The 19176-nt window shown below is 40.2% G+C and overlaps 1 protein-coding gene across 3 annotated transcripts in view; it reads left to right on the top strand.

Moving 5' to 3' along the window:
- The window catches only part of OTUD4 (OTU deubiquitinase 4), a gene marked incomplete at its 5' end in the record, with an annotated part of 41632 nt that overhangs the window by 15568 nt on the left and 6888 nt on the right, over nucleotides 1-19176 (top strand). For 2 of the 3 annotated variants that reach the window (XM_082652771.1, XM_082652770.1), the window contains 13 exons: nucleotides 1433-1565; nucleotides 4082-4139; nucleotides 4386-4503; nucleotides 4599-4663; nucleotides 7134-7228; nucleotides 8292-8392; nucleotides 8490-8676; nucleotides 12514-12676; nucleotides 15398-15521; nucleotides 15820-15875; nucleotides 16400-16474; nucleotides 17421-17559; nucleotides 18068-18328. In XM_082652771.1, the coding sequence (XP_082508897.1) occupies nucleotides 1433-1565; nucleotides 4082-4139; nucleotides 4386-4503; nucleotides 4599-4663; nucleotides 7134-7228; nucleotides 8292-8392; nucleotides 8490-8676; nucleotides 12514-12676; nucleotides 15398-15521; nucleotides 15820-15875; nucleotides 16400-16474; nucleotides 17421-17559; nucleotides 18068-18328 (1575 nt within the window). The remainder of the gene's footprint in view (nucleotides 1-1432; nucleotides 1566-4081; nucleotides 4140-4385; nucleotides 4504-4598; nucleotides 4664-7133; nucleotides 7229-8291; nucleotides 8393-8489; nucleotides 8677-12513; nucleotides 12677-15397; nucleotides 15522-15819; nucleotides 15876-16399; nucleotides 16475-17420; nucleotides 17560-18067; nucleotides 18329-19176) is intronic. The other variant, XM_082652772.1, reaches the window with a different exon arrangement.

The raw sequence follows: 19176 nt of genomic DNA, 5'->3' as shown, positions 1-19176 counted from the left end.
TGCAGTAATTAATTTCAGTAATAATGATTTGTATGTGTTTTTAAAGCTGTTAGTGTATAGCTTGAAAATCTAAATGACAGAGGAAATCAAGTATTTGATCGTATTTGGCTCTAGACCTGGGTTTCTTGACCTTGGCACTCTTAATATTTTGGGCCGGATAATTCTTTGTTTTGGGGGTTGTTTTGTGCATTTTAGGATGTTTAGTAGTATCTACTCTGTAGATGCCAGTAGCGCGCTCTCTCCCATGTGACAACCAAAAATGTCTCCGGATCTTGCCAAGTGTTTCCTGGGAGGATAAAATACCCCTTCCTTCCCCAGTTGAGCATTACTGCTGTGGTAGCTCCTTCCTGCCTTCTTACTTTATCTCCTTTATCATCTATTATGACAAAGTGCACATGACTCATACAAAGCCGTGGTGCTGGGCATGTGATGGGCGTTTTTCCTCTGTTCTTTAGCTGGGGGTGACCAGTAAAGACATGTGTAATGTAAAATTTTAAATTGATCTATTTGAGATATGGGAGTCTAGCTGTCTGTATCCTGGGCTGTGTCCTCCACCTGTCCCAGCTAGTCAAAATCTGGACATTTCAGCTTTGGGAAGGACAGCTCATGGTGCCTACCTTTCCTGTACTTCTCAGAACCTGTGGTTCGGATGATATTGGGATGGATGCAAGGTGGTCTGTGAGAAAGGGGGTCTCTCTTGGGGACTCGTTTAGGGGGGTGGGCACCATTGTCGATGAATTCTTCGTGGACTTGTTTGGGTAAGGTTCAAAGTGAGAATCCTGAACTCCCATGTGTAGGTTTTGAATGTTTGGTAATATATATTTCTGTGTTTTCTGGAATTTGGTTTTTTTTCTTCTTTTTTTAAAGCAAAGAAGTTGTCTAAATATGCTTCATGGCTGCTGAGAATAAATTTTACAATGGTTTCTCTTTAGTCCATTATGAAAAGTTACCTTCTTTCTAGCAATCTTAATGTTCCTTACGTTTTCCATCCAAGCCTCTTCAGGTTGGGCAGGTTGTGTGACATCTCTAGTTCTCAGTTTCTTCATGTGTACAGTTAGAATAAGAACATTTCACTGTGCTGGCATTAAATATGAAGGTGGTATGTAAAGGCTTAGCACAGTGTGTGGGATGTAGTCATTGCTCACTGTGCATGTTTAATTTTATCATACTTGGTTCAAAGTTGTGATACCTTTTTGTGTTATTGTTAGTTTTAAAAATGTCAGTATATTATATAATGATTTTTGAACTAATTAACTGCAAAGACAGAAATCTAGTTCCTCTCTATCTAGGTAACTTTCTGATTAAATTGTGTTATTGCTCATAAGGTGTTACAGGTGTTTAGTTAGGATTTGGAAGCCCGGGCAATCTCAATGTTATGTTAAAACGTAAAGTGAGTTAATATTGTGTAACATCTCTCTTTTGTTAATTGCAGCTCTGCTTTATGAATTGTTGTATGAGAAGGTATTTAAAACTGATGTTAGTAAAATCTTGATGGGACTAGACACCTCTGAAGTAGCTGATGAAAACAACAGTGAAATATCAGATTCAGAGGATGACAGTTGCAAGTAAGTAAATTTCAGTCGTAAAATATCTTTGTAGTGCCATACAAAGAAACAGTTCAGTAAATGCTTTTGCATGGAGTAGCCTCACATATTGAGGTATTATGGTATTCCTGAAATACAGCAATACAGAAACTTACACAGTAAATTTCTTTTTTCCTGCCACTAATTTTATCTCATTTCTATTATAGGATCGTTTCTTTTGAAAGTTGATTTTGTTTGTTTCTTTGTTTGTTTTTGCTAAGCATCTATTTCTGTGTAATCGTGATGCACATATCTCTGAAATAGATTTGGTCCTGCCTATATGTGTGTATATTCTAAAATTTTAAGGTTAACCTGTCAATTGCTTACATATCCAGTGATGAAAACGGCCATTTTGATTTCCTTGACTTTCTTTTATTGTTTTCTTTCTTAGATAATGCCGCCTCCTTTTCTTTTTATATAATAAAAATCCCAAGTTGGGGTATAAGTATGTGAACAGCTCTGGATAATGCCTTTGTTTATGTTGCGAATAAACACCTTTTAACTTAGACTCTGCAGCTTATTTTTCTTTTCCACTTAAGACATATAGGGTAGTGGTTAAGAGCTTGGGCTGTGGACATCCTAACCCGGTTTCATTCTTGGCTTCCTGCCAACTAACTGAACTTGGGGCAAGTTACCTAAATTCACTAAGAAGCCTCAATTCTATAGGTATAAAATGAGGATATATTAGTATTTCTTTAAAGTGGAGAATTTATAAGAATTAAATGAGATAACATGTAGAATGCACAGCCTAGTTCCTAGGTATAGCATCCAACGTATGTTAGTTTTTATCAGTGATGTTAAGAAGCTTACTCTGTATTTTATAAGAACTGACCTATTTCATTCTTGGTGAAGCTAAAAGTATATCATTCCTTTTGTATGAGAGTATGAAAGTACCCTTCATGGTGTCACATACTGTGAAACTAGAGAAAAATAAAATTAAGCCTCAGGATATCTAATTCTTTATTAAACACTTAAATATATCTCTATTTGTAATTCCCAGCACTTCTTGAATTAAACTGTAGATCCTGATTGAAAATTCGGTTGACTACCATTTTTACATAAGAAAGAAATGAGTCAGATTAAAATCTGGGTCTGCCATTGTAAATTTAATCCTAGAATAGACTAATTAACTTTGCACAGATGGAAATTCTGCTGCATGGTTTTCTCCAGGTGCCTAGTATGATTAAGGCATGTCATTGAGCATAGGGGAATTTTGAGGGAGAATGAATAACTAGCTTGTTGTAGCTTATTAACTTTACTTGGTGTGTGGGGACTTCCAGCAGATGCCCTTTGGTTGCTGCTGCAGTTTTAGCAACAGCTGGGTCTGGGATGGCAGCTAGCAGGTGAAGTAGGCGAAGTGTGGAGTAGAGGCTCGTAAGCTGGAGAAGTGTACCAGGGATGGTGTGCTCATTGTAATGATCAGTTTTCCTCTTTATACTATATCATTGAAGCCCTTGGAACATGGAAGCCTTTCTAATTAATTTTTTCTTGCATTATTAGGATTTCCTTTTACTTGTGTCATGTCTGGCTTAGGGAGGACCAAGCTTCATTTAGGGAAGAATGCTACATAATCATGGCAAGACAGATGGGCATAGTGTGTAATATCCAGGCACTGTGCTCCTGTGCCTGGATCTCTTCACGTTCATATTGATCAGTCCTGAAGTGTTAGAAATTAGGGTGCTTGTTTAGTCCAGACTCTAAATACTTAGAGTCTCTTAAATATTGCTGCATTTAAGGGTATAGATTTGGAGATTGTCCTAAAGACTAGAGATTGATTTATTAAGGAGGAGGAATTATACGACAGAAGAGTACAGGTAGCCTCTCACCTCATCACTCACTCAACTTGCCATCAACTTGTCCAGCCTCTTGCCTACCCCTGGGTCTTTGCACTTGCTGTCCCTTCTGCTTGCAATACTAAATAGCCTATGGTTTGCTGTCTCATCACATTTAATTCTTTATTGAAAAAGGCATCTTCCTTCATCCCATTTTTTATTATTTGATCCTAGGTCTCAAAACTAATTTTTTCCTACCTTTTTTTCCCCCAAAGCACTTAGCAGCATTTAACATACTGATTACTTATTTAGTTGGTGTCTACTCTTACCTGATTGTATATCTTGTTGTAGCGGAATATTTTCTTTAATGGAGCCTCATCTATATTTTGAAAGGAAATTTTTACATTAAATGTTTTTATGAACTCAATTATTCTACCAATGCAAATTTCATAGTTTATTTCTGTTTCTCTTTTCTTGATGATTGAGTCAGTAAGAATTACTGATAAAAATCTTTGACCTATATACATACGCACGTAAACACATGTACCTATATACATATATATACGTATATATGCACAGTTATACTAAAACTTGTTTGAGCTCCTTGGAATATATATAAGGTTGAGTTTTTGGAATATAACTGGGATTTTATATGACATTAGAACAAGTTAATTGCATGCAAACGTTTTTGTGCTCCTAACGATGGCTGTATTTCTTCCTTTGTAGGAGTAAAACTACCACTGTTAATGATGTGAATGGATTTAAATCTTTGTCAAATGATCAGGTATTTTTATTTAATGGTTTTTAACTGCCTCTTCAGTATAAGAAAGTAAATGAATTTATAGTCTTAATTTTTTTCTTTTTTCTGGTACATTTTCAATAGAGTCAGGATCATCTACTAGTAAGACATTCTTTGATGGCCTCTTAAATTTTTAAAGTGTTCTTCATTTGATTTTACTCTTATACATATCTCAAACATGTTTTGAAAGCATTTCTGTGCTGATTGGACTTCCTGACTTTGTTTATTTAGCACCCGAAAAGCAGTGGGAACTCTCCTAGCCTTCCTTTGTCTAGAAAGGTTCTTAAGTCACTCAGTCCAGCAGTCTATAGAAATGTGGAATATGAAATTTGGCTGAAGTCTAAACAAGGTGAGTTAAAAAAAAATCTGTATTTTCCATAAATTTGCTTTGAGGCCCTTGAAAATGATTATGTCAACTTGATACAATGCTGATATTCTTTACAGCTCAACAAAAACATGATTATTCCATTGCTGCTGGCTTACAGTATGAAGTTGGAGACAAATGCCAAGTAAGTGATTACTTAGAGGAAGTAAAGATTTGACTTGAAATCTTATTTATTGTAATAGGAATCAAGAAAACAGCTCAAGTTTGGATGTGTTGTTAATTTGGGATTTCAGAATATATTGTGTGTACATTTTAATAGTTATAAATATTTAGCTTTTGAATACATTACCAAAGTCAAATATATCTTAAAACCATGGCGTCCCATCACATGATCTTTAAAACAATTTAGTCTTTGATATTACTTGCCTCAAAGAAGTAACAGTAACGTCTTAGATTTTTAGATAATTTCATTACAGTTGACAAATAATTTATTGAAATTGATTCAAACTTGACATTATAGGTCAATTTGGTATATGGAAGGCATCCTGGAAGATTCTGATAATACACAGTTTTTTGTTGGATTGAGATAAGAAAGTGAACAGTAAGAGAAGTTTTTGCCATTTACTTTGAATAAGCTGCTGCTTTGGGCTTAAAACTGTTGATTGTTAAGGGGGAAAGTTGTGTTAGATCAGTGTTTCTTACGTGGAGTGATTTTGCACCCCTACCTCCCATTTAGCAATGTCTGCAGACATTGTTACAGCAGGGAAGGTGCGACTGGTATCTAGTGGGTGGGGGCCAGGCATGGTGCCAGACGTCCTAGAGCGCACAGGACAGCACCCCAGCAAAAAATCATCTGGTCCCAAGTGTTAATAATGCCAAGACTGGAGAAACCTTTATGAAAAAATATTACTCTTTCTAAAACAAAAACAACACACACACAAAATAATTGTTATTTGGAAGATAATTTTCATCAAAAATGGTCTTCATCAAAAAGTGTTGCCTTTTTAAAACTATTTTAAAATAGCCATTGACAAACATTTCTTCTTGACTTGTGGAGGAAACACTTGTTTCCTTGGTGATAAAGTGGTTTGTGAAAAGTGTCTGGGGGACCAGGATTATTTCTGGAGGTCAGTGACAGACTTTACCTTAAGAACTTTTAATAGTGTTCTGATTTGGGGGTATTTTTAAAGGGAGAGGGAGAAGATATGATTCATTTAGGTTCTTCCTTACACGATTGTCAGAAATGTGCCCTAATCACAGAACAAAATTGGGGAATCTTTTACTATAGAGATTTGGGGAACTTGGAACAGAACAAAAGAGAAGAGTAAAGCCAGGGCTTAGGGCACTCCCTCCCTCCCTAACCCCACTCAGTAGAGAAGAGAAGATTGCTTGTTTTATGCTGCATCGCTAAAATTATGTTACTTGTTATTTTAAATCAAGCATATTTGCTTTGGGATTTCAGTTGCTTTTGTAAAGCAGATGCTGTTGATAAGGTAGATGGTAAAGCAGGTACTTGTTTTAATTTTTTCCTTTTTAGAGTACTTTTTTTCTATTTCTACCCCTTGACTACTTCACTTGGATAAAATTTAATTGAAATTTTATTATGGAAACTGCTGTGACTCAAGGTGACTTTTATTTACTCAAGCAAGCTTGTAAATGTAGTTTAAACTTCTAATAAAAACTAACTTCAGAAAAATATTCTTTATTCTTAAACTCTGGAAGAGAGGAAAGCAGTGTCCTGCTGTGACTGAAGGACGAAACCTCGGCTTGAGGACTTTGATCCACAGTTGGCCGTTCCTCTGCGTATGGGTGTGGAGGGCTGACCATACTGTGCCATTTTACATAAAGGAGTCAAGCATCCAGGGGTTCTGGAACCAGTCCCCCGCGGATGCCGAGGGCCAACTGTACTGATAAAAAAAAGGCGGAGGTGGCTTCACTCAGGGCTGTGTCCATCAGGCTCCCAGTGCAGTGCTTAGCGGCGCCCTGTGCTGTGTGTGCCGTTTGACTGCAGGAGGGGACCTAAAGGCTTATCGTCCTGTTAAGATTTGCTGTTGTGTAATAACCAACTGTATGTCAGAGAAGAGATGACGGATCTGTTTTTAGGGAGAAAAAGGTCACGTTTACATGTGACAATATTGTAAATGTTGGAAAAGTGAGAAGACAATAGTGATTTTAATAATAGTTGTTCTCCTTTGTTGAGTGGTTGCTGTGTGCAGCCTGGTGTCCTTTATATATATCATGTGTACCTCATTCCACCTCCATGGGTCCTATGATGTAGGTACTATAATTAGCCTCATGTTACATATGAGGACACTGAAGCATGAGATAAGTCACTTGCCCAAGGTCATATTGCTGGTAAGTAGAAGAGCGGGGCCTGGAGTCCTGGTGTGTGTGGTGCTGCCACAGCCCTGCCTTCAGAACCAAGACAGTTTAGAAAAAACTTGGAAGAGTAAACAAAGAAAAGTATTTTGGATGGAGGTACCTAGGTCTGGGAGGTCAGAGACAATATTATTGTGTACCTTTTGAACTTCGTTTTGTTTTTAACTATGTATGTTCATTTTCTCTTTAGTTGAAATTGAAATAACAGTTTAAAAACTGATGGTTGATGCGAAAGAATCAGGTGACTGATTTTTCTTTGCGGAATCGTTCAACAGGTTAGGTTGGATCACAATGGAAAATTTTCTAATGCAGACTTTCAAGGGGTTCACTCTGAGAACGGGCCAGTTTTGGTCGAAGAACTTGGAAAGAAGTATGTACTGCTCTTCAGCTAAGGTGTTCATTCACCGTCTCTTCCACTTAGCCTATTGTATAATCGTGAGCATTTCTAAATGTCCCTGTGTATTTGCAAATTCATTTAAATGTATTGCCTGTGTGTAGAGAAATATATTTGTGTAGATCTTGTAGAAAAAATAGTTGGAGTTCAAATTTAGTGTTATCCGTGTTAAGGTATTTTAAATAAATATTTGTTTTGTTGCTTACTGTTTAAAATGTGCCATTCTTCACTAAGGCAATTTGGAAAATCAACCGTATTGTAGCTGTGAAGTGGGGACTTTGGAGGACAGGGACCACATTCATTTCTAATTTCATTCATTGCTGCCTTGTGTGCAGTCTTCAGTAAATGGTTATCTGATGGAGGAGTGAAATACTTGCTATTATACAGTGTTACTTAGAGCAACTTTTGTTTCAGTTGCTGCTGCCTTTATTAGAGGAAAAGGCAGTAAATCACACCTAAACTTTACTGTGGAAAATGTCAAACATACACATATGCGAGGAGGATAGTCCAGTGAACCCCAATGTAATTATCACCCTATTTTAACAACTAACAGCAGGTTTGGCAGTCTTTTCTGATCTCTTCTCCCTAACCCCCTTAAAAAAGATGCGAGTGGAATTAGAATATTTGAAAGCAAATTCCAAACATCACAGCATTTCTCATAGACACATATATGCCTCTGTGTGTCTCTAACACGGTAAAGACTCCTCGCTTCCCCGTCCTTAGCTACAGTACTTTCATCACATCTCACAGAGTAATAGTCTTTCCTTCTTTATCTAATCTTTTGCTTAGGTTATGATTATGGCCTTTTAGTCTTCTGTCCTTGTAGGTTAGAAAATGTGCTTTTGATTTATGTCGTCTTATTTGATTAGAGTTACATCTGGGTTGCTGAATGCTTTGTACTTTAATGTGTTTTCAATATAAGAACTAAACCTGGGAATTCTTAGGTAAACAGAAAGTAAAATATTTATGCAGGATACTTAAGTGGATAGTCTTGGGGGAGCACGATAAATTACTGCAAGTCTTTTCCCTCCTTTTAAAGACTCTCCCCGAAGAACCTCAGACCGCCTTCCTCAGAAAGCTGGAACACGGTGGCAGGGAAGAAGATGAAAAAACCTCCTTCTGGACAGAATTTCCATTGTGGTAGGAGCACGCCAGGTTACCCTTCCTTTGGGGAGGTGACAGTGCTTGGGGGTGTCTATAATGGGAAGATTACGAGGTAGTTTGGCTCTTGCCACAGATGCGGACTACAGAGGGCCCAAGGCCCCGGCGAAGCCAGGAAAAGCCCCGCCCACGCTGCCACCTCGCCTGCAGCACCCTCCGGGGCTGAGGCAGCGCGTGCCCCCCGGCCACTCTGCAGCGCCGCAGTCTCAGAAGCCCTCCAGTGAGCACAGAAGTCTGAGCAGGACACCCACACAGGCCACAAGGTAACCGTCCCAAAGGCAGGAGAGCTAGAAACTAAGTGAGAAGCATCTCTCTTACTTTCTGCGTCACGTGCTTTTAAAAAGTCGCAATTTTTGTTCGTATACTTGTCTACAGCGTGACATTAAAAGTATTGTTGATAGAATAACGTGAGGATTTCAGTTCTTTATAACTCTCTTTAAACAAATCAAAGTGATTTGGTAGGGTCAGATATCTTTGTTTTTGAATAACTTTTTTCAGATGATTTAGATCGTAACCTGGCACCTCAGAGTTTTCCGGTAGCTTGTAATGTGTTAAGTACTGAATTCCAAACTGCAGCCCCAATTCCTTGCAGGGTGAGGATATTCCCCTTTACATAGGAACTTAAATCAACCAAAATGGTCAGCTTACTGTGTTCCGACAAGTTTGGATTGTTTGTTGTAATGTGTCTAATACTGAACAGGTTGCTGTGGCCATGAACTACCAGCATTCTGACTGAATATGCAGAGGCAGATGAACTTCAGGGTCATAGTTTCCTGTGCCGTGGATTTAAATTTTTCCCTAATCTGCCCTTCCTTGGAGTAGTAGTTACAGAGTAGTTTATATTCTTTGGGGGAGCTTTCTTTGAGAAGGTGTGTCTTAAGTGGAGGCTGTCCTCTTCCTGTGAACTTGGCCACGGCTCCTGTGGGTGCTTGTGGCTCACCTTCCCCATCCAAGCTTGATCTCCCCGATCATCTGAACAGCTCTAGTATCTTCTTATGTGCTTGCTAAGGTCTGGTCTTTAGTTTCTTTATTTTTGGCATTTGGGCATTCCCCTTTCTTGGGAACGTACTTAACATTTTGTCATTAAAGACAGTTTATGTAACATCTTTAAGACAGAGTTGTAGGTTCTTAGGCTGACATGGTACCAATACTGTGTAGTTTCCTGGGGCTGTGGTAGCATAGTACCACAGACTGGCTTAAAGCAACAGCAGTGTACTCTCTTACAGTCCTGAAGGTTGCAAGTCTGAAATCAAGGTGTCAGTAGTGCCGTGCCCTCTCTGCAGGTTCTAGGGGAGAGTCTGTTCCAGGCCTCTCCTGCTTCTGGTGTTGTCCACAGTCCTTCGCGTTCCTTGGCCTGTAGGTGTATCACTCCAGTCTCTGCCTGCATCATCACTGGTGTTCTCCCTGGGTGTCTGTGTCTCTTCTAGTGAGGAACCAGTTATAGTGGGTTTAGGGCCCACCTTACTCTGCTATGATCTCATCTTAATGGCATTACTTCTGCAGAGACCCTATTTATAAAGTCACATGCACAGATACGAGGGGTTAGGACTTGAACGTATCTTTTTTGGGAGATGCAATTCAATCCGTAACAAATACCAGTACTTCATATCCATTACAGTTTTTTTAATTGAGCCAGCTGTTCGGGATAGCAAATTAATTGCTATTGTTCGAAATCCAAAACACTGAAAAGTTTGTTCTGATAATTCTCCTTCCTATCCGTGTTGTCCCAGTTGTCTAGCTTCCTCTGCAGAGGCATCCAGTGTTAACAGATTCTTGTGTATCCTTGAAGGGATGCTTATATGTGTGTAAAAAGTACATATGTGTTCATAATCCAGTTATCCAAAAGTTCTAATGAGAACAGATGATTAAAAATCAATCATAAGAAAGAATTCCCTCATCCCTCAAGGGTGGTCACTAGATACCACAACCGTGAGAAATGGCCTGGGTACAGAGTACTCAGGGCCGTGTGTTCTTGGCACACCCAGCAACAGTGTGCAGGGGCATTCGGGGCCCACGGTGGGTTAGCCTCCCCCAACAGATAGCACTTATGTCACTGAATCACCTAGTTGTGGCTGAAGTCTGATGTGTGGACATTGACCAGACTCCACTAGCATCTGGTGGTATCTTACCCAGTACAGGCAAAGTACCTAAGAGGACTAACTTACTTTGAGTATTAGCTTTGGAAACCTAAAAATGTGAAGTCAGTATAGGAAGGTCGTGGACAGAAATGAGATTTTTCTTTTTAATAAAATTCTCATTTTTTAGTGGACTAGAAGAGCCTTTTTTTCTCTTGAACAGAGGATACTCTTTAATGTCTTAAAGTTTTAAAAAAAGAACGTACACAGACTACCAAATGACTGATTTAAATACACTTTTGTTTACCACAAACTGAAGTTTTATCCAGTGTGTTTCTAGTGTTTTGTCTAGTCTGTTAGGGATGAGAATGATCAGACAGATGTGGTCCTTTTCTTGTTTATGTGTTAGCTACCTATTACTTGGTGTATAAAACACGTGATGGCAGAAGGCAGTGGAGAGTACATAGACATAAAGCTTTGGAGAATTTTGACACTGTGATTGATTATGTGCGAACGTAGTTGTACTTGCAGTGAGTAAGCCCTCTAGCCTGTGGGAGTGAGAATGAATTTTACTAGTGTGTTAAATTTAGAGACTGCTGATGGTTGAATATTAAGAGTAAGATTCTAAAAAATTCTAGTCAAAATTTAGAATTTTACAGCTAACACTCCAGTGGATTTAAGTCCATTAGAATTTATCTTAACTTCATTTCTAATATTTCACACATTGGTTTGGAATTCTCATTATAGAATAAAAAGAGCAGTGACATTGGGCACGAGACCTTCATGACCTCTCGCTTTTTAAATTTCTTTCTCATTGATATTGTCTCTTCCTTTGGAGAAAACAAAACAAAGTGTCAAAAACCAAGCAGGATTGCCACGTATGCTTTCATTACGCAGGTGCCGAAAATGATAGACGTGTCCATGCTGAATATTTCCCCTCCCGCTAGGCTCAGGATAGGAAGGTTCTCAGTGGCGCGCGAGGGTGAGACGTGGGCTTCGGGTGATGGGGCGCAGAGGTTAGGGAGTATTGACTTTCTGGAGACTCCTGGCACTAGCTGAATCATCTTGGGAGTCTTTGACCACTGGGGTTTGAGAAGGACTGGTCTAAGATTGAGGGTCCAGGTTTGCTCCCCTGTTTTTTCCCCTAATACTCGGGGGTTGACATGTGCCCCATTGGAATTAGGGTGTGATTTTAAGTGGAACTGAGGACATGAAATGGCTGTTCTTGATTTCAGAGGTAGGAGAATCAGATGGTATCAGTTGTGTCCTTCCCACTCTTTAGGGAGCTGCATCTCTTCAGTATATTTTCCCTGGTGGCTTTCGGTTTTCATTTCCCACTGTTGTGGAACTATTAGACAAAGTGTAGAAATAGTATTCATATTGCCTATAATAATTTTAATTCATATAAAAATGTTAGGGTTATGTCATAGACTACTAGACTCTATTCATGAATTTTTTTGTCTCCTTCTTTGACCAAAGTTATTGAAATGACAGCAGTCTTATCTGTAGTTAGTATCTAGCCTGGTGCATTTTTTTCTTCTTTTCACCTTTCATCCTCCCTTGGTAGTGTCATTAAAAAGCAGGAAGATGGTCGTGGTGTGTCTTTGAACGTTGTCCTTTACTTAGAACAGAAAATTAGAGTGCTTTTGAGGCCTAAACTAGTAACCTTCCCTTTCCTTTGAAAGAGAATTCTTATGAAAGTATTGGAATATGGCGTAAAGAAAATATACAGTGCTTACATTTATGCCTTCCTGTATCACTTGGAAGTGAGTTATATTTTTCTTTTCTTTCCACCCTATTTTAAGTTTGTCTTCTTGACTCTGAAACGTAGCCTAATGCTCCAGGGGCTTCTGTTTCCTAAACATTTATTAATCAGGCAGCTAAAAGTTCTGTAATCTCACAGTGTAGCTAAACTGGTCCAATATTTGAATTGCTCAAAGCGTTGATTTATATTATTTTAGGTACTCAGTACATTTTGTCTTTTTTTTTTTTTTTTTTTCATGACAAGAATGTTTTATTTGACAGGAAACCTGATCGTGAGAGAGCTGAGGATTTTGATGCCACGACTCGAGAATCTAACTATTTCGGCCTCTCTCCGGAAGAGCGCAGAGAGAAGCAAGCTATAGAAGAATCTCGTTTACTCTATGAGATTCAGAACAGGGATGAACAGGCTTTCCCAGCCCTTTCCGTATGTATATAAAAGGGGATTTTAAAAGTTATCCTTCAGAAGTCTTTCTTAATATAGTTTTTGTATTAAGCCATAGTTTTAAATGGTAGACTAATAGTTTTTAAACTGGAAGATACCTTGGTGATTATGCAGCTATCCCTCCTTTTCATCTTCATGAGTAAGGTGAGGTCTAAAGATATTTCTAGTTGGTGGCAGAGTTGAGGCAAGTAATAAATTGGTTATCTCACTTTAAGTTTAGTATTTTCTTTTTTAAAAAAATTTATTTTATTTTTGGCTGCGTTGGGTCTTTGCTGCACGTGGGCTTTCTCTAGTTGCGGCGAGCAGGGGCTACTCTTCGTTGCACTAGCCCGTTGCACGGGCTTCTCATTGCATGGCTTCTCGTTGCAGAGCACAGGCTCTAGGCACGCAGGCTTCAGTAGTTGTGGCTCGTGAGCTTAGTTGCTCTGCGGCACGTGGCAATCTTCCTGGCCCAGGGCTTGAACCCTTGTCCCCTGCATTGGCAGGTGGATTCTTAACCACTGCGCCACCAGGGAAGCCCTAGTATTTTCTTTTGAACCAAAACTCGTTTGTTTTTGCTAGCCAAAGCCAGTAACTTTCCCTAAGCAGTAGAGGTTCATGATTCAGTTAACGAGATATATCTGTAAAACCGGAAAACTCTTTTCAGTGTCCCTTATTAAACATACCAGGACAAGATTAACCTAGTACATATAAATAAGAGCTGTCGTTCAGAGTGGTCGCTGTTGGAGGTGGCAGTACGTGCAGCCCTGCGGCTTTGCCTTTGCTCCCTGTGTCAGACGCTGGGCTGTGATGGGTGCTTCTCTGATGAGACAAGTGTTCCCTACCTTTAAGTTTCTGACTTCTTTTGGGGGAGTCAGAAGGGAAAACAGCTCTCATGTAGCGTGAAGTAAATGCTGTGAGAGGAGGGGTCATTGGCAGCACAAGGCAAGGGTTAGCTACTTGAGTTTGGGGGCACTGGGCGCCCTGTGCCTATGGTCTGAAATATCGGTAAGTGACACCAAATGACTTGTGATGGAGAGTGGTGATTGGAACACTTTTTTTTTTTTTTTCTTTTTTTTTTCTTGCGGTACACGGGTGTCTCACCGCCGCGGCCTTTCCCATCGCGGAGCACAGGCTCCGGACTTGCAGGCCCAGCGGCCACGGCTCACGGGCCCAGCCGCTCCGCGGCATGTGGGATCTTCCCGGACCGGGGCACGAACCCGTGTCCCCTGCATCGGCAGGCAGACTCTTAACCACTGCGCCACCAGGGAAGCTCTGGAACACTTTCTTAACAGTGGGTTAAACAAAATGGAATGTTACAGGGTGCTACCCAATATATATATCAGATACATATATTGGCATGTGTGTGTATGTGTATATATATATATATATATATATATATGTATGTATAAAATATATATAGGTATATATATTTATACCACTATAAGACATTAAACCCACACACACTCAATTTTTTGTACTCTGGCCTCCATGGGATCCTTCAGAGGTATGAGATGCTCAGTTGAAAACAGCTGACCTGGAACAGTATATATATAGTTCAGTCTGGCACAGGGGCTGGAGTTTAGGAATTACTGGACGAAGTGCCCAAATTCACATGTGAGTTAGGCATGGTCTTTAGTCTCAGTATATCTATCTCTGTGATACATTATTTTTCCATAATATTTAGAAAATAAAAAACTACAAATCATTTAAGCTTCTACTCACAGCTTTTTGTCCTTTTTTCAGTTAGTGAATGGGGAGAAACAACTACTGTAATGTGGGAATAGATTGTGAAATTTTTTGATGTTAAAATGGAGTCTTCATAGTCATTGTCTTTAAATAGGCATTTGATCCTGTCTTGGACTTGATAGCGACTCAGGTTTGTCTTGTAGAAAAACGCCTGCCACAGAGGGCTGAGATCGTCTTCTCAGCCGTGTGCAGCAGTTACTCACAGATGCTAGAAGAGGAGAGACCTTCAGTGGTGACTTAGCTGAGAAGCCAGACTTATTCCAGTCCCCGTGTTTCACCAGTTAGAAGTTGGAGCTCACGTGGAGCTTGGGTGATTTGTTGACAGTCAGTAGCGTGTCAGTGGTAAGCGTCCTAGTGCGCTGTATCTGCCCGTTTGCACTTGGGTGTTTTTCCCCCACCAAGGGCTGTGGCTGAGCTATGGCTGCTTTTGAAGGCTTTGTGCAGAGAATGGAAGTGTAAGTTGCAAAGTGAAGGTTTGGGCAGGGTGGCTTCCTGAAACATGGGCATACGAAGAAGTCTTCATACTAATTTAGGCCAAGCATCTGATTGCCTTATTAGTAAGCCGATTACTATAGAGTATATAATATGAACCCTAGGTCCTATTTTTTTGTAGTTTGGGAAGTATAAAGATAGGGCTACGAATTTTTTTTTTTTTTTTTTTGGCGGTACGCGGGCCTCTCACTGTTGTGGCCTCTCCCGTTGCGGAGCACAGGCTCCGGACGCGCAGGCTCAGCGGCCATGGCTCACAGGACCAGCCGCTCCGCGACATGTGGGATCTTCCCGGACCGGGGTACAAACCCATGTCCCCTGCATCGGCAGGCGGACTCTGAACCACTGCACCACCAGGGAAGCCCGGGGCTATGAATTTTGAGAGTTTTAGTTAGATGTATGAAGAGTAAGGTTAATTAGAAGATTTTGTTCATATATTTGTGAGTAAATCTTTAACCCAAAGTGTTGGGTTTTGTTTATTTTAAGAGCTCATCAGTCAGCCAGTCAGCTTCTCAGAGTAGCAACCCAGGCGTCCAGAGAAAATCATCACATGGAAGCGATAGAAAAGGAAGCAGGCGGAGAATGGACACCGAAGAAAGAAAAGATAAAGGTATGTTATTTCATCATTTGAAAGCAGATGCGAGAGATCTGTTTCTGGCTTAAAGTCAGACATGGGGAAAAGAACTTTCTTTTTAAATGATTAAGCAATGTACTGTCACGTCTCACTGTTGTAGAGAAACATTGACTCAAGCTAAATAAAGCACATTGTGTTATTCTGAAAACTATTATCCACTGACTAAACATGGTTCAAAAGGTACTTTTGGCTTTCTCTGTCTTCACGTTTTACTGCTGTGTCTTCACACCTAACTAGTGAACGATGCCGTCTTTTTTATTCTGATCTGTTATAGACTCTGTCCATGGACATATTCCCTTGGATAAAAAGCCGGAGCCAGGCACACTGGAGGTAAATGTTTTAAATACTAATTGCGTCTCTTTCGTTTTCCTTAACGTTGTGATAGTGTAGAAGGAGATGGAGATGACTTCATCATTTTATAACAAAGTGTTAGGGAAGTAGAAAAGCAGAAGAAAATTGAGAAAAAATTACAGTGCTTGAGGTGAATTCACTCACACATTGTAACTGTTTCTTCAAGGATACCTTATGATGACCTATCTGAATCGGTGGAACATAGCTTAGCTTTACTTTCCATTACTCTATAGCAGATTGAGATTTTTATGGGAAAAGTGCTGTTTTGAAACCATGCTCCCAATAAAAACTGCCCAGTAGTCTGATGTGATGAAGATATGGAGGCAAAATCCCCCACCTGTTGGAGCCCAGGTACAATGGAAAAGAGTAGCTGGTCATCAGAGGGTGCAGGCAGGTGCGGGTAGGGTGAGCTGTAAAGGCGGCCATGGTTACCCCAGAATGTGGGTCTTTGAAATGCAAAAGTATGCTTTTTTTTTTTTTTTTTTTTTTTGGTGCTTCCAAAGAATATTAGCAATGATAAATGTTCAAGAATTACATCACCGTCAAAGAAATTAGAGTGCCCACCTCCTACAGAACAAGTAAGTACATTGTAGCGTTTGACATTGAATGCTCCATTCCCTGGGTTTCTTAACTCTTACTGTCATCATTAAAAAACAGAAAATACAGGAAATGGGAGAATTTACTCTATCTAGTATCATAATTTGGAATACAATTATGATTTTTCTCTCATTCTGTTCTTGGTTAGTCTAGAATGTTCTCAAGTTTTAATGGGATGTTATTTTTATAATCGCCATTGTCTGGACATAGAAGCCACTCTTCTGAATTGATTTTGAATAAGTTTGTATCTGGCACCTTGTGTTGCCTTTGTGGTGAGTTGGCTTGCAAATGAGATTTTTGAAGGGAAATTATGAATTTCTGTTTTACTTCAAAACTTTAGAGTTAGACAACTCTGCATGCTTAACAGTTATTTCATAGAAGGGAGGCAATGGAATGATTGAAGAGATTAGAAAAATACACATCTAAAGTGCAGTACCACTGATTTACAGATTTAATGATGAAGGAACCTGAGTTCTAGCAGATTATTTTGGTTCTTGATCTAATACAGGAGGAGAGAAGGTTCTTATCCTTTGCCTTTCAGTTAACATCCTTCATGTCAGGTAGAAAGCGTACAGTTTTATGCTAAGTCTTTGTGTGAGGAGGTTCTAAACTCATGAATTTCAGGGTGATTTCAATGATTTTGCTTTCTTGCCTTAAAAGCCTTGTGTTCAAGTTGCTTTGTAGTTTGTTTCTAACCCTGCCAGTGACTTCTGTGACTTTTGGTGGGCAGTCACTGGTTAGGATCACATTTGTTAGTATGGAATTTTTAGCTACTGTGTTTTTTTCTTTCATTTCTAAGACCAGAGAAAGACCATTTATGTAGAAACCACAGGTGTGTAAAAGGCAGGCAACTCAAGGTACCTGTGGTGGTTGAATTAGTGTTAAGCAAAATGAACTCTTGTCTTTTTCCACCCCCTCTCCTTGAAGAAGCCAGCAGAACATGTGTGTCTGTCCAGTCCAGCTCCCCTTCTGGTGTCCCCAGAGGTACATCTAACTCCTGCCGTGCCTTCTTTACCAGCCACTGTGCCAGCCTGGCCAAGTGAACCTACAACTTTTGGACCAACAGGTTAGATAAAAATTTAAAAAGTTCAGTGAATCAACCAGCAAAAGCCTTCCGAGTCTTGAAATTCTTGAGTGTGAGCTTGACCTCCGAGCAGGATTAGGTGTGTGGAGCCTCCCGGAGCACTGCCCTGCTTCCAGCTTTGTGTGGTGCTCATTTGAGTACGCCCTCACAGCCTCGGCAGCAGGTGTGTGAGCTCCGGTTGCCCGGTGCTGGCAGCACAGTTTTCACCCCCGTGGGCCAGCTCTCTGCCAGGCTCCGTGTCTTGTTCATAAGAGCTGTTATTAGAAGATACTGACTCAAAGCGTGTTTTCTGGGCGCTTATTTCCTCCTTTGTGTCCAGGAGCGTGTTTGGTTGACATTAGTACTTCTTTAGATTGCTTAAACACACACCGTTTTACTAGCTATACAATTTTATAGCACTCTTCACCTTCTAGCTTAATGTAAACTTACATTTGTAGAGAATTATTTTTACCTCTTGATAGCTTTTGATTTCTTTCCCTTTCTTTTGTAGGTGTCCCTGCTCAAATTCCTGTTTTGTCAGTGACACAGACTCTGACCACTGGACCTGATTCTGCTGTGTCCCAGGCTCATTTAACACCCTCTCCAGTTCCTGTGTCAATACAGGCCGTTAACCAGCCCTTGATGCCTTTGCCTCAGACACTGAGCCTTTACCAAGACCCACTCTATCCTGGGTTTCCTTGTAACGAAAAGGGAGATCGAGCCATTGCACCACCTTATTCACTGTGTCACACTGGGGAGGACCTGCCTAAAGGTGAGCTCCTTCTCCGAATTCAAGTTGATTTTATTTATCAAGTACTGGTACAGGTTCAGTGAGAAATGTAAGTAGAGGACAGAGGTCGTGTTGCTGAACAAGCCAAAGGACTTGCTTGGGGAGGACAGCAGAGGTTCAGCTGTTAGTCACTCATCACTCCTGTTTCAGCTTCTGTTTGATTGGTGTTTTTATATGTTTAGTAATATATAAACTATTATTTATAGCAGCCGCCCCTCCCCTTACTCCCCTGCCCCTGTCATTTTTTCAAAAACAGTCTGGGGCTTCCCTGGTGGCGCAGTGGTTGAGAGTCCGCCTGCCGATGCAGGGGACACGGGTTCGTGCCCCGGTCCGGGAAGATCCCGCATGCCGCGGAGCGGCTGGGCCCGTGAGCCGTGGCCGCTGAGCCTGTGCGTCCGGAGCCTGTGCTCCGCAACGGGAGAGGCCACAGTAGTGAGAGGCCCGCGTACCGCCAAAAAAACAGTCTGAAACCATTTTGAATTAAATCTTAATAGTGTTACTAACCAGATAACTAAACAGTACTGAGTTTTCACATCAGTGGTTTGGTGTTTGGAACTACTCATATTACTTCATCCATGAAAAAAATGTAGAGGAGAATGAATAGAAAACATAATAGCTGTCATTATAGTACTACCTGCAATAGTATATATTTTTTAAGGAATTCTTTTTAAATTCGTGATTTTTTTTTTTAAAGTTTAGTTTGCAAATTTCCTATTTGAAAAACTGAAGGAGTAATGTAGTGACTCTCTGTGCTCTTTACTTGGATTTTTGTGGATAATTTTCTTTTATTAGTCAGTGGTTTGATGTTTGTGTCTGTGGGTAACCGGCTA

Source organism: Grampus griseus (genome assembly GCF_964374135.1).
Source record: "Grampus griseus genome assembly, chromosome: 4".
Lineage (NCBI taxonomy): Eukaryota > Metazoa > Chordata > Mammalia > Artiodactyla > Delphinidae > Grampus > Grampus griseus.
Note: the sequence above shows the minus strand (reverse complement) of the source record. Positions and strands in the feature narration are given on the sequence as shown.